This window comes from Microcaecilia unicolor, chromosome 13 (genome assembly GCF_901765095.1).
Source record: "Microcaecilia unicolor chromosome 13, aMicUni1.1, whole genome shotgun sequence".
In the NCBI taxonomy this organism is placed as follows: domain Eukaryota; kingdom Metazoa; phylum Chordata; class Amphibia; order Gymnophiona; family Siphonopidae; genus Microcaecilia; species Microcaecilia unicolor.
The window spans coordinates 55250298-55265001 of record NC_044043.1 but is presented as its reverse complement, the minus strand read 5'-3'; the positions used below and the strand labels follow the sequence as shown (position 1 = coordinate 55265001).

The 14704-nt window shown below is 47.8% G+C and overlaps 1 protein-coding gene across 1 annotated transcript in view; it reads left to right on the top strand.

Moving 5' to 3' along the window:
• TTC19 (tetratricopeptide repeat domain 19) overlaps positions 1–12034 on the top strand; it is a 39390-nt gene extending 27356 nt beyond the window's left edge. The window contains exons 4-10 of the mRNA XM_030185964.1: positions 1243–1281; positions 1377–1433; positions 1693–1754; positions 2530–2624; positions 3930–4084; positions 10724–10886; positions 11443–12034. Coding sequence (XP_030041824.1) covers positions 1243–1281; positions 1377–1433; positions 1693–1754; positions 2530–2624; positions 3930–4084; positions 10724–10886; positions 11443–11570 — 699 coding nt within the window. The 3' untranslated portion in view covers positions 11571–12034. The remainder of the gene's footprint in view (positions 1–1242; positions 1282–1376; positions 1434–1692; positions 1755–2529; positions 2625–3929; positions 4085–10723; positions 10887–11442) is intronic.
• The last annotated feature ends 2670 nt before the right edge of the window (positions 12035–14704 follow it).

The following is a 14704-nucleotide window of genomic DNA, read 5'->3' as shown; positions in this document are numbered from 1 at the left end:
CAACAAACCAGAGAATCTTTGAAAGTTTTATGTAGCCTTACCAGAGGTTGGATCAGGATGCACTTTCTCTGCAGGCTGTTCTGGTCCCGACATTCCTCTCTTCCTGCTCCTGCCGGTCCCCCAGTGCTGCACTTGCTGCTCCTGCCAGTCCCTGCTGGTTCCTGATGCTGCTGCTCTCTGCTCTTCCTTCTCTGCTGCTCCTGCAGGTTCCCCTATGCTTCTCTCTGTTTCATCCGGTCCTCTGATGCTGCTGCTCTTTACTGCTCCTGCCGGTCCTTGATGCTGTCACTGCACAACCGTCATGTGGGAGGGAAAAAAAGCACCCTCCACTTCTGCACAGCTACCACTGCTCTGTCATTTGACATCTCCCACTCCGTGTAGGCTTCAAGAAGGTTCCAAAAGGCTCCATTGGCTGCTTGTATGCCGGCCAATGAAAGCTGCTTGTCTTCCCAGCCAGCGAGATGCTGCTTTTATTCCCAGGCAAAGGAAAGCAGCATTTTATTGGCCAGAAAGAAGAGTTTTGTCTGCCTTGTTAGGAAGAGAGAGAAGAGGTTGCCTGCCCTGTTCATCGGTTATGTTTTTTTCTACTTTAGGCATCAAAAAAACAGCCAAGGCAGGCAGTCTGCCAAATCCATTATGGAAGGTAAAAACAAGGCAGACCTTATAAAAAAAAAAAAGTCTTTATTAATAGATTAAAAGCTCCCAGAAGTTCAACATAAAATGCCCGCCATGGCCATGTTTCGCCTGTACAAATGGCTGCATCAGGGGCAGTAGGTCACCAGCTGATGTAAAATTCCAAAATCATCCTGGCTGGTGCAGCTGTTAAAACGTAGCAAGCAATATTCTGAGATCAATCTGAAGTAAAAACGCTGGAATTCTGCATCAGCTGGTAACCTACTGCCCCTGGCACAGCCATTTATACTGATGAAACATGGCCATATCAGGCATTTTTATGTTGAGCTTCTGGGAGCTTTTAAACCCCTTAGTGTCCAGTGTACCCATAATAAGCCATATGGGAACAGATTGATGGGAACATTGGACACTAAAGGGTTTTTAATCTATTAATAAAGACTTTAGTTTTTTACAAGGTCTGCCTTGTTGTTTTACCTTGCAAACTTTAGGTGATTTTTTTTTAGTGGCCATGGTGACTTGGCACCTGGGGTTTGTTGAGCCCCGCTGTAGACCAAACACTTATTTTGATATGCAGTACAGAAAAATGCGGTATTTTTTCTTTTCTTATAGATGGCTAATCTTGCATTTGTGAATGGAGAACTGAGCAATGTGAGTAAAGAATTTACATGAGACAGGATTTAAAATGTAAGCATTAATAGACTTGGATTTCTTTATATGAAGATTTATTTTTGCTGTTCTCATAGGCAGAAACGCTATATAAAGCAGTGATGAGCAATCTTTTGGCTACTGATACTCCACAGGTAGGTGATTAGAGCAGAATATAGAGTATCTCATGCAGGGAGAGGCTAGGATTGCAGAAAGTATGAACTTCACCCACAGTCAGCACTTCTGTGTCATTTTCTGTAGTGTTTCCTGCTGGGAGAGGTTGGAACCGAAGGAGCTTTAAGAGTTCCACCAAGCAATGCTATAGAGAGCGACAAGGGGACATTTGTGAATTTGTTTTACATGTTGTTTGCTTATGCTTGCTTCTTATCTTTTGGCTTGTTTTTTTTTTAATAGGATGACAATGGAATCATTGAAATATCCCTGAAGTTGGCCATGATTTATGCTGCTCAGAGCCAGTGAGTAAACATAAGAATGAAGCTATCTGAGGCCAGGCAAATGCTGGGGGTATCTGAGAGCATTTACTACCTTGGAACACTTTTTCCATCAGCCACGAGTCCTCCTACTTAGTCACTGTCAGCAGAGCTGAGGCAGATGCTGGATCCAGGTACAGCTGGCACTCTATAGGAGCTGAGAGCCCCTTGGCAGAAGGTGGGACTGCAGGAATCTAGGGCATGTAGTTTTCACAGTGATGTTATGCCGCAATTAATCATTTCCAAGGAACCTTTCGCGACTCTGCTTAAACTGCCCGTGTTGCTGCAGCTAAACACGGGTCCCAAGCCATTAATTCTGATCAAATACTTCTCAGCATGTGGGCCATATTGGTCAGAGGCACTTTAACATTTATTAAGATTCTGTCATTATGATTCCCAAAGCTCTAGTGTATTGAATGTTGTTGCTCGATTACTGACACTTCAGAATGAGGAAGGGTGTCTTGCTAAGCTTCAGTTCATGCACAAATGGAAACTGAATTCTTACTGAGCGTCAAGAAACTTGCTGTTCTCAGGTCTTTAGTCATAACCCCGTGCAAAAGGGCTAAAACTCCTAGCCCGGACTGCTCCTTCAGCTTTGCACAGAGTTGTCCTGCAGTAAGGTGGCAGTCCATTTGAATTCTTGCTTTTGTTAATATATAAGGACATTATGTTGGCACAGAGGCAAGCCGTTCTCTTGTGTGTCTCATTGGCTCCTGAGTCCAGCTTTGCTGACACTTCATTGCTATTTGCTCCTCCTCAGGCACCAGCTAGCTATTGCTGGTTACCAGTTTTGTGTTTTGACACTGGAGGAGAAGATAAAGAAGGAGAAGGATTTTCCAGAGGAGGTACTGACAGGTGTGTGGGTGGGAGAGGGATTTTTTTTCCCTACTGTTCATAATGTGTTGTGTTGTCCTAGTAACTCAAATCAAGGAGATCACACTTTGCCCAATCTTGTTCTCCCTGCAGGACTCATCTGTAGCCTGCTAGCCAGGGCTGGCCCAACCACTGGGCAGACTAGGTATCCACTAGGGTGGCATAATTTGGGGGAGGAGGACAGCAGTCAGCTTGCCTACAGATGTCGCATCGTGGCCGGTGCTGGGCCTTGAGTATCCATGCATGCTCAAGGCCTACCCTTTCTGAACTTCCTATTTAAGAGGGGGTGGGATCTGTCAGGCCTTGTTCAAGGGCCTGCGCCAGTTCTGACGATTCATCTTTGAATATGCTGTCTGCTGTGTCAGTGGCACCCCGGAGTGGGGCAAGGAAGGGTAGGGAAACTGCTGTATGCCATGGAGGGAAGAAGGAAGGAGAGAACTGCTGGATGCCATAGGGGTGGGGGAGGATAAGGAAGGAGAGATGCTGGTCTACAGAGGAGTAAGGAAGGGAAATGAAGGGGTGAGCTTTGAGCCATTCCTTGGTGGAAGGACAGATGGATGAAGGTTCACCTACAGTGTCAGATACCCTTGCACCTGTCCTGCTGCTAACCCTTACAGGATAGTAGGAAAATGTCTTTCATTACTCTCTATAATCCTATGCCAGTGATTCCCAAACGTGTCCTAGGGGAACACCATCCAGTCAGGTTTTCAGGATATCCATAATGAATTATGCATGAGATAAATTTGCATACCAAGATGCAGTATTTACAAATGGATCTCATAAATATTAATTGTGGATATCCTGAAACCTTGACAGGCTGGGGTTTCCTTAGTACAGTTTTGAGAATCACTGGCCCATGCTATGCACTATCCTACCTTCCTCTGTGCTCTCCCAAGCTCAATTAACTGCCTTTCACCCCCCCCCCCCCACCCCCACTTTGCCTACAGCCTAAGCTAGTGCTGTCTTCATTTTTTTGTTTTGGACAGATTTCCCAGTGCTCAGCCACTGGGAACTTGGAAGAACTAGTTTTGTATATTTACATAGTGAGGATTCTTGTCTGGGAAGGGGAAATGGGGTAGAGGACCTGTTCTTCAGGAGTGTTTGAGAATAACACAGTGCTTTGTGTGACCTGAACTGATTTATTTACTTTGACTGAAATTACTAAAAAGTGAATGGGTAAAATCTGTTTTGCTTTCAACTCAGCATCTTCCTACCCTCAGCAGATGCATTTGCATAGCCAAGAGCTTTACAGCCATATGGTAACTTTTTTTTTTTTTCCTTTTTAAGCTGAAGAGAAAACCGATACACGTCTTTTGCTGGGAATGAGCCTAGATTCCTATGGCCGCTATCTACTGGCCAATAAGCAGCTGTCCCAGGCACAAATCATGTACGAAAAGGCTCTGGAGATCTGCAGAGAGGAGCAGGGGGAGACACATCCTCAGGTCAGCATACTTGGAGTGGGGTTGGAGAGGAGAATAACTCTGGAAATAGTCCAAGTGCTAGAAAGCAAAGATTAAAAAAAAAAACAGGGCTTCTGAGAAAGAAAAGGTGGGGGGGGGGGGGGGGGCTTCTGTCTGTAGCAGGTTTAAGTAGATTGCCTGACTCAATAATAGTTCTGACTCTAACAGAGTGACAATGTCCTCTCTCCTCTCAGGAGATGATACAGAGATCCTGTACATTTTGTGAAGAGTCCCTATTACATAAATAAAGACTGTACTTCTGGCTTCACCATGGCGACTTCCATATTATCATGCTAATCAATCCATAGACTGGTGGGTTGTGTCCATCTACCAGCAGGTGGAGATAGAGAGAAATCCTTTTGCCTCCCTATATGTGGTCATGTGCTGCCGGAAACTCCTCAGTATGTTCTCTATCTCAGCAGGTGGTGGTCACACACAGCAGCAGCTCTGGCTAGGTCTCCAAGCCTAATCTTTAGGTTTTGTTGAGTACCTGGGGTTGAGGGCTCTTCTTGAGCAAGTGCAAACCTGGTGGTGCCAGGTCCTCCTTTTCTCCCCCCTCCTGCTGGCTCTGTTAAAAAAAAAAAAAATTGGACGTCCTTTAAGGGCATTTATTTCAACGTTTATATCAGCGTTTATTGCAGCTGCTCACTGGGACAGCAGTTCGTTACAGCTCGGAGCGAGAAGCAGGTAATTTTTACCTTTTGTAGCGGGCAGGGGGTTCCCCGATCAGTCTCCACGTGGCCTATGGAGTCGGAGGGCGAGGGCGCAAAGAATCGCTCCTCAGACCGCGTGTGTGCATCTAGCGGGGATGTGGGGGTTTTAAACCCTGAATCGCCCTTTTTGGGCGTCAGTTTGGAGGCCGGTCAGTGTCCCGGTTCTTCCTCTGGTGCGGCGGTTTTTCCCGCCATAAACGCCCATCCCCCGCTGCTCGCCCCCACAATTTTGGCCGGCCACTCTGCTCGAACGGCTTCTTCTTGGGCCGCCCTCGAGATGGGAGACGTTAATGCTATGGTCGCCCTTGATTCGGGCGACGGCAAAAAAGCGGCCAAAGTTAAGCGCCGTTCTTCCCGCTTGGCTCCTCGGAGTTTCGCGCCAGACGCCATTTTGGATGCGCATGTTTCTCCCCCGCTCTTGCGAGCGCCGGTTGAGGGTGCGTCTAGGGCCGTAGCCCAGGCTGCAGAAGTGCACAGTCTGGGGGGTTTCTCCCCTGAGTTCATTTTGCTGCTGCATCAGGCTTTCCTTATGCAAAACGCTGCCCCTGCTCTCTTGTCCGATAAAGGGGTTGAGGCCTCCGGAAGCAAACGCCCTCGGGTGGATTTCCAGGCCCTAGAGGACTCTGTCTCCTCTGATGTGGATGAGGGCAGCGTATCTGAGTTCTCCCAACGGTCCTTTGGGGATTCCTTGGAGGAGACGGATTCCCGCTCGGATGGAGCGGATGACCCCTCTGCAGCGCGGATCTTTCGCTCAGAGGATTTGCCCAACCTGTTAGTGCAGGCCATGAGCATTTTGAAGATTTCTTCTCCGGAGGACGTCTCTCCCTCAGCCTCTGTTGGCTCCGCCATTATGCTGGGGACGAAGCACCCGCCTAGAACCTTCCACATGCATGATGCCATGCACACCTTGATTTCGGCTCAATGGGCCAGGGCTCATATGAGACCACTACAACACTCTCTGCTGCAGCGCTGGACTCCAGTGTCGGAGGATTACGCTGTGCGCCTTCCCTTGGACCCAGCGGTGCGCAAGGCGCTGAGCTGGTGGCTGAGGACAGACAAGTTGTCCGCAGGAATGCCTCTTTTGACCCTGGAGTGGATTGTCGTCATGACGGACGCCTCTTTGAGGGGCTGGGGAGCCCACTGCTTGGGAAGGACAGCGCAGGGGCTCTGGTCTCCTGCAAGGCAAAGTGGTCTATCAACCTCCTGGAACTCAGAGCCATTCGGTTGGCGCTTTTGGAGTTTCTCCGGGTACTGGCGTTGAAGCCAGTACGGGTCCTGTCGGACAATGCCACGGCTGTGGCCTATGTCAATCGCCAGGGAGGTACCAAGAGCGCCCCTCTAGCCAAGGAGGCCATGAATCTATGCCAGTGGGCGGAAGCGAACCTGGAACAGCTGTCGGCGGCCCACATTGCCGGAGTCATGAATGTCAAGGCGGACTTTCTCAGTCGCCATACCTTGGATCCCGGAGAGTGGCAGCTATCGGCTCAGGCGTTCTTGGACATCACGAAGCGCTGGGGCCAGCCGAGCCTAGATCTGATGGCGTCATCGGCCAATTGCCAAGTGCCGCGCTTTTTCAGCAGAGGACGGGACCCTCGATCTCTGGGAGTAGATGCTCTTCTCCAACAGTGGCCGACACAGGAGCTTCTCTATGTGTTCCCACCCTGGCCCATGTTGGGCAGGGTGCTAGACCGGGTGGCAAAGCATCCGGGCCAGATAATCCTGGTGGGTCCGGACTGGCCCAGACGTCCCTGGTATGCGGACTTGATCAGGCTCTCAGTGGACGGCCCTCTGCGGCTGCCAGTGGAGCAGGGCCTGTTGCATCAGGGTCCCGTGGTGATGGAGGATCCCTCCCCCTTTGGTCTTACGGCCTGGCTATTGAGCGGCAGCATCTGAGGAAGAAGGGCTTCTCAGACAAGGTCATCGCCACTAGGCTGAGAGCGAGGAAGCGCTCTACTTCTACTGCTTACGCCAGGGTTTGGCGTACCTTTGCATCGTGGTGTGAGGCAGGCTCTCTTTCTCCCTTCACTGCTCCAATTTCTTCAGTGTTGGCGTTCCTGCAAGAAAGTCTGGAGAAAGGCCTGGCGCTTAGTTCCCTTAAAGTCCAGGTTGCGGCTCTGGCTTGCTTCAGGGGTCGCCTGAAGGGTGCTTCCCTGGCCTCACAGCCAGATGTGGTGCGCTTTCTCAAGGGAGTGAATCACCTACACCCTCCTCTGCACTCGGTGGTGCCTGCGTGGAATCTCAATCTGGTGCTAAGAGCTTTGCAGAAGCCGCCTTTTGAACCCTTGTCGAGGGCATCTCTGAAAGACCTGACGTTGAAAGCAGTCTTTTTGGTGGCTATCACTTCAGCCAGACAAGTTTCCGAGCTCCAGGCGCTATCATGTCGGGAACCCTTCCTGCAGTTCACTGAGGCAGGAGTGTCTATTCGCACGGTGCCTTCCTTCCTGCCCAAGATTGTTTCTCGCTTCCATGTGAATCAGCAGCTCTGCCTACCCTCCTTTCGTAGGGAGGACTACCCAGAGGAGTACTCTGCTCTCAAATATCTAGATGTGAGACGAGTCATCATCAGATACTTGGAAGTGACCAATGATTTCTGGAAGTCGGATCATCTGTTTGTGCTGTTCGCAGGTCCTCGTAAGGGTCTGCAGGCATCTAAGCCTACAGTGGCACGATGGGTCAAGGAAACCATTGCAGTGGCTTATGTGGCCGCGGGGAAGATGCCGCCTATCCAGCTGAAGGCTCACTCCACTAGAGCACAGGCAGCCTCGATGGCAGAGGCCGGGTCCGTCTCCTTGGAAGAGATTTGCAAGGCGGCAATTTGGGCATCGGCTCATACCTTCTCCAGGCATTACCGCTTGACTGTGGCTGCTCGGGCGGAGGCCCGGTTTGGAGCTTCAGTGTTGCGGTCAGGGATTTCTATGTCCTGCCCTGGGTGAGTACTGCTTCGGTACATCCCACCAGTCTATGGATTGATCAGCATGATATGGAAGGTAAAATTATGTATCATACCTGATAATTTTCTTTCCATTAATCATAGCTGATCAATCCATAGCCCCTCCCAGATATCTGTACTGTTTATATTCTGGTTGCATTTCAGGTTCAAGTTTAGTCTTCAGTTCCTGTTCAGGAGGACTTCGTGTTCAAGTTTTTTCAATTGGATTCTTCAGGAGTTGAGACGATTTTGTGTTACAGTGAGCTGCTGCATTCCTCTCCCCTCCGTTTTACGGGGCTGGATTGAGTCCTAAATTCTGCCGGCGCTCCCTCCCGCTTCGGCGGTGTTGGGGTCAGTCAGCTCCTCCCGCGGTTGCGGTTGCAGGATAAGCCAGATCCCCCCGCATCGGCGGGTATGGTGTCCCTCCCCCGCTCCGCGGGAATGAGCTGGACGGATTCCCCTCCCCCACTTGTGTGGGGATGAGCTGGGTTAATTCCCCTCCACTGTTTCGGCGGTGGTGAGCTGGGCAGAGTGTCCCTTTGTGGGTGTAATTCTCTAAGTGCTGAGTCCTGCAGATGGAGCTTTGATATCGACATACTGAGGAGTTTCCGGCAGCACATGACCACATATAGGGAGGCAAAATGATTGCTCTCTATCTCCACCTGCTGGTAGATGGACACAACCCACCAGTCTATGGATTGATCAGCTATGATTAATGGAAAGAAAATTATCAGGTATGATACATAATTTTACCTTGCTAGTTATTGCAGACCAATAATTCCTCCTTTTCCTTTACTATCAATCCCTCATCTAGGTGTCCTATCGACTTTCTCATCTTCAGTTATTACCATTAACCCATCATCTGTATGCTCCAATGCTGGTACACCTTTCCTGTTCCTTCTCTCTTTCAAGACAAACGAGCACAGCAAGGGTGACAATAGAAAGAGCAGACCATGGTCAAATCAATCTTCTTTATTATTCAAGACTCAACACATGACGTGTTTCGGCCTGAAAGGCCTTCCTCGGGAGTCTTCTGTGGTTATGTCTTGAAGTTTTGGCTAGACTAATAAAAAATGCATTAGATGTCAAGTATCTGAAACTTTTGTAGAAGGCTCATCTAGATGCTTGAACTCTCTTGCATGCCCAGCTGCTGCTTTCTCTTCCCACTTCTGTCTCCCTAGTTATCCCCCCCCCCCCCCCCCCCGGCTGATGCTATGCTGTCCTTTACCGTGGCAGTTATCTCATGCTAACCTTATTCTGAATACAATAAGGGTTTTAGAATTGAAAAATGCACAGTAGAACCATATCACTAAAGGGTAGTGCAGCCGGCATGCAAATGGCAAGTAAACTTGCCAAGTTAGGAATTGCTCCTAATGTTAAAAAAAAAAAAAATCTAAATTTTGGCATAGTTTTTTTATTTGAGCTCGGGGCTAAAGTAAAGATCCTACCTTTAGAGGAGCAGGGTCTTAGGTGAAATACAGCATTTAACCTTAGAGGTGACCCAAACGGTCTTGGTAGCCACCTCAGACCCATGCATCCAGCACAGGGAGATCCTCAACCAGAGAGACTCTTGTGTTTTCTCCCATCTCCTAGCCCTGATAGGGAGGGGGGAAGCATTACAGCCTCATAGGCTGTAAAAAATAAGAGAGAAAACTTAGACTCAGTTAGGTGCAATCAGCCATATCTTTATTTATATCTCACAGAGCCAATATACAAAATAGTTTTCTCTCTGGAGCAGGTTGTCAGTCAGGTGATGCTTAGCCCGGACATCACATAAATACTGTTACGAGTTCTGCCTTCCCAGAAATCATGTGACTTCTCCCAAACTAACTTATGATCATATATGGATATTCCTGTAATATTCTGTTATTCTTTATATGTATATATATATATGATCATAAGTTAGTTTGCATATAAGAGGATGATACATTATATCATCCTCTTATATGCACATGTGCACATGTGACCACTAACTTAGTTCTTATCAGTATGGCTGTGCTCATAGCAAATGACCATGAAACCAGCTAGTACATATCATGAAACACCTGGTGTCTCTTCCACTCCGAGCACATATTTCCATAGCAACATCCCGAGCTCACATGGTCCTCAGTCTCAAGGTTACATCCAATTATATCTGCCATACATGGACTGCAGGGTCCCCAGCTCCTTCCTTGTGTCACCTTGACATGTAACATGCATATCCCATATCCTAAGAAAGCATAGTACAACTGCAGGAACACAAGGTTAGGAAAACTTGGGAGCCTGCTGGCCCATCATATGGATAGCCTGCTAAGCCTTGGTATCCAGCTGCAGCTGAGCCTTGAGATCCAGCTGATTCTTTATACAGGCCATAACCACACAACATGGCAGTATAGGAAGGATTATACACTCTATACTGTAGCACCAGCCTGGATCAATAATCCTTACCTGGTGTGGGGTGGCATCCAGCTGTGTCCTTCACTTCTGCTGCCATCTTGAGAAATGGCAGCCCCTGATTCCCACAATTGTGTGTCAAAATGCACCACTAGGGATCAATCTGCCAAATAAGGCAATGCATGCTCCTAATGCAGCACTAGGGGTCAGGCTCTGCCATTTTCCAAGATGGTGACAGGAGGAGCAGAAAGTTGTATTATTGATCCAGAGGCTTGCCACAACATAGAAGCATTCCCTGGATCATATAGCTCCTGGGGATAAGGGTTTGGGACCCATTGTGCTGCCCCCACCCCTTTCTTTGTTTTTGTCTTCCTTCCTCTGTGTGTGGGCCTTGATACAGTAGACTGTGGCAATTAATACGATGGTGTTGGCACACATTTTTCAACACTGCGGTAATTTACTTGCAGCAGGCGTAAATGAGGTTTTTTTTTCAGCATGGGTTTGAGAATGTTGTATGCTTATTACCTCAGCCCCCATGTCAGTGACCATCTGCCCTTCTTTTCATCTTTGTGTCACCTGTGATCTCACCTGTATATTCTTGTGCAGACTGTAATCCTCATGAATGACTTAGCGACTGTGATGGATGCCCAAGGCGCTTACGACAATGCGTATAATCTCGCAAAAAAGGCGTTGGAGTTGGCAAGGCAGACAGAGCATCCTGACCAGCATGTGGTGCTTGGCAATCTGGCAGGAATACTCATGCACAAAGGTAACCATGAACTGTTTAATTACACTGGATTGTTATCTACATAAACAGCAGCATGGGAGATGGTGGGGTAGGCCCTTCTCATCCCATCTTACCCTGTATCTACAACCAGCCGCATGCTTATTGCCTAGGAGGGCAGTGGCAGACCCCAGTGTACAGCTTGAACCTCTCTGTAGCACCTCATTTCAGTAGAGACTCCCAAACAGAGCTGTGCCACCACCTTTTGCTATTTTAGTAGTGAGACCATATTTTACAGCTTTGCCAGTGCATCTCAGCACCCCTGCTAGTCTTAATTTTTATGTCACATAAGGTGTGCAGCAAAATTTATAGATTTGTAGGCATCACAACAGGGGCTGCCTAGTGAGCTGGATTTGAACCATAAGCGAGAAGTGCAGTAACAGTTCTCTTTTGTTCTCTAGAGTGACATTCTAGAATTCAAACCCTCGAATAGTGGCCCTTGCATAAACCAATTCAGAGCCCAAATTTGGTTCATGCTCTTCCTAATTACACATTCTTCTCTCTGTCTCTCTATCTTTGTTGTTGGCCTTGTGGGGCACAGAAAGCTTTGCAGAAGCTCAGCAGATATACAAGGAAGCACTGAAACAAGCACAGCAGAAAGGTGACAGTGCCACAGTGCAGCATATTGAGGAGGGATTGGCTGAATTGGCTCGAAAATGGTCTTCTTGAGTAGAGCGAAATTGGCTATTACCATTACCTGTTTGCAGCACAGACTTCCCTGCACCTGGAATAGTAGTGAATAAATGCTGGACCCTAATATTGCCACCAGATGGCAGCATGAGATCTCAGAAAGATGTCCTTATGGAACCACTACATGTAAGTGTAAGTATATTGCCTTCCATGATGAAAAGGAGTCAAGTGGAAGACATCTGTCATTAAAGATCTCTGCTTACATTTCTGTGGCTGATGAGATATTTTCATTTTATTTTTTAACACTTCTAAAGACTGAAGATGGAGTCTAATAACAGTCTGACATATCTGATAGAGCTTCTTGCTGTTACACACTCCTGAAAGAGATCATTGATACATTGGGAAGATTTTCACCACCAGATGGTTTCTCTAAGGCAGGGCTTTCCAGACTGGCTTAGTGACCCCACAGGCAGTATATGTGGATGTGCAGGAAACTTAACTGGCTGTGGGATTATGAAGACAGGTTTGGGAACCCCCTGCTGTGAGGTTGTACTAGGTAATGCATTGACTTTCTGTATGTGGTCAAAGGCACCACCATTTTGAGAAAGGCAGGCCCAGAGGCAGGAGAGCGTAGTAGGTGTTGGTCCTGCCTCCAATGCTCACCAGGTCTGGGGTGGGGGTAACTAGATCACCACAGTTTTTTGAAAAAAAAATTTTTTTTGGGGGGGGGGGGCAGGCTCAGCTGTACTGGACCACCAGGGAGTTGAGGGTTCAGGAGCAGTTGGGAGGGGGTCTTCTGGACCACCAGGAAGGTTTTGAGGGGGTTGGGGTCTGCTAGACCACCAGGGAGTTTTAAAGGTTGGGGGTGGTCGGAGCCCGCTAGTCCACCAGGGAGTTTTAAGGTGGGGGGGGGGGGGGGGGGGGGAGGTACACTGCACCACCAGGGATACCGTGCAAACCTTAACGACAGCTCCAGACCTGCCATTAAGTTTTGCATGTTCAAGATAGGCTTCAGTGCATGGAAATATCTGCATCTGTTGGAATGCTCATTTTAATACTGATGAGCTTGTTGTAATGTATTTGCATGGGGTTATCGCTAGCTGCAACAGTAAAAGGGATGCAGAACTCCTTTGTGCATTAGATGCTAAAAAATGTTAGCTTTAAACCATAGGTGTCACTACGGGGATGAAATGCACCCCAAAAATCTTCGTTGCACCCCCACTGAAAGCCATAGTCAAAAGTCCTGAATCCCTAGACCTACCCAAAAGTAGGTCCAGGGACTCGGGGCTTTCCCCAACTTGTTGAGGGGGGTTTGGAGTTGGTTGTGCAGCACAACTGCAATCACTGCTTCTCGTGCCGGCTCCATGATTCTAAATGGTGGCCGTGAACTCCCATGAGACAACTGCGAGAGGTTGCAGCTGCCATTTTGATTCTCAGAGCTTACACAAGCGTCAGTGATTGGGGATCGCTGCTGCCCAAGGGACAGAGGTGTTACATGATGGGAAGGGGAAAGCTGCACGTGGATAGGAGGGGAGAACAGGTAAGGCTGCATTTGAAGGGAAGGGAGGGGGGAATTGCTGCACTTGGATAGGAGGGCAGTGAAAGGTGGGGAGGCTGCATATGAATAGGAGGGGGGAAATGTACATGGATGGGAGGGTGGAAGACTGCACTTAGATAGGAGGGCAGTAAAGGAAGGCTGCATATGAATGGGAATGTGAGAGGTGGAAATGCACTGGAATGGGAGAAAGGGGAAATGCACTTGGATAGGAGGGCAGGGAAAGGAGAGGGGGAAAGCCTGCATATGAATGGAAGGGAAAGGAGGGAAATGCGAATGGAAGGAAGGGGGAAAGGCAGCACATGAATGGAAGGGATAGGTAAAATGCTGAATTTGGGTTGGAGGGAAGAGGGGAAATGCTGCACTTGGATAGGAGGGCAGGGAGAGGGGGGGAATACTGCATTTGGATAGGAGGGAAGGGGGGGAATGCTGCACCTGGATAGTAGGGCAGGGAGAGGATGAAAGGCTGCATATGAAGGGGAGATGGGCTGCACATGAAGGGAAGGGTTGAGGGAAAGCTAGATAGATTTGAGGAGGCAGAAAAATTGAAGAAAGCTGAATGTGAAAGATCGGTGCCAAACAGGTATAAGGCAGGAAGTGAAGAAGAAAGGAGGTGAGAAAAAAATAACAAATAAAATGGAAAGGAGGCCCTAGAAATAGACAAGAGCACAGATGAAGGAAAGCAGAACCAGAGATTGGGAACAAGATGATTAGAATAATAAAATCATCAGACAACAAAGGTAGGAAAAATGATTTTATTTTCAGTTTAGTGTCTGATTTATGTCTGTGCTGAGAGTTTACATCTACCTTTTATTTTGCACTATGCAGAAGGACATGCGTTTCTTTCTATTTTCTGGTGTTGCATGACATGAAGAGTCTGGTATCTCTGCTTTCAGTTTTTGTCTGCATGTTTTTTTTTTTTTTTGCAGTTCCATATTTTGTATCAGGTGAGAGTCATGTTCTGCATCTGCAACTGAGGTGAAGGATTCTGCTGGCATGTGGTGTCTGTGTAGGATTATGTAACAGTCCATCTTGTTCCAGTTTCCCAGTAGCAAGTTATTTCGGTGCTCTAGGGCCCGTCTTCATGGGTGGGTTAGGGCTATTATGAGTTGGTAAGTTTTCTATATAGGTTTGGAGTGCCTTTTTGCAGGGTTTTGTTTTATTTTTCAGTGTCTGGCCTGTTTGAAAAATAAGAATGCTCAGGACTAGTGCAGTCTCCACTTCTGGTAGAGCAGTGCTGGGCACACCCAGCCAGTTAGATGTTCACACTAAAGATGCATGAGAGAGATTGTCATACAGTGCCTCCTTGGTATACAGATTTCTCATGCATTTTCATTGTAGATATCCCGAATAGCTGACCGGCTAGGTGTGCCTCAAGGACTGGTTTGAGAAGCACTGCAGTAGACTTACTATACAAACAAAAACCTATGTACTTTAAACAAATTATCTGATAGTGAAAGGAGTGTGTGCTGTTCCTGAGTTGGTTATCATAATTAGAATTTTTATTTAGTGGCCAGTTATTATGGGGTAGCTTCATTGTTGGGGAATATGAGTTTGTGATACAGAACTGGAGCTTCAAGGTTTATATTGAGATTCTGATCAATCCTGTAAAGAATCC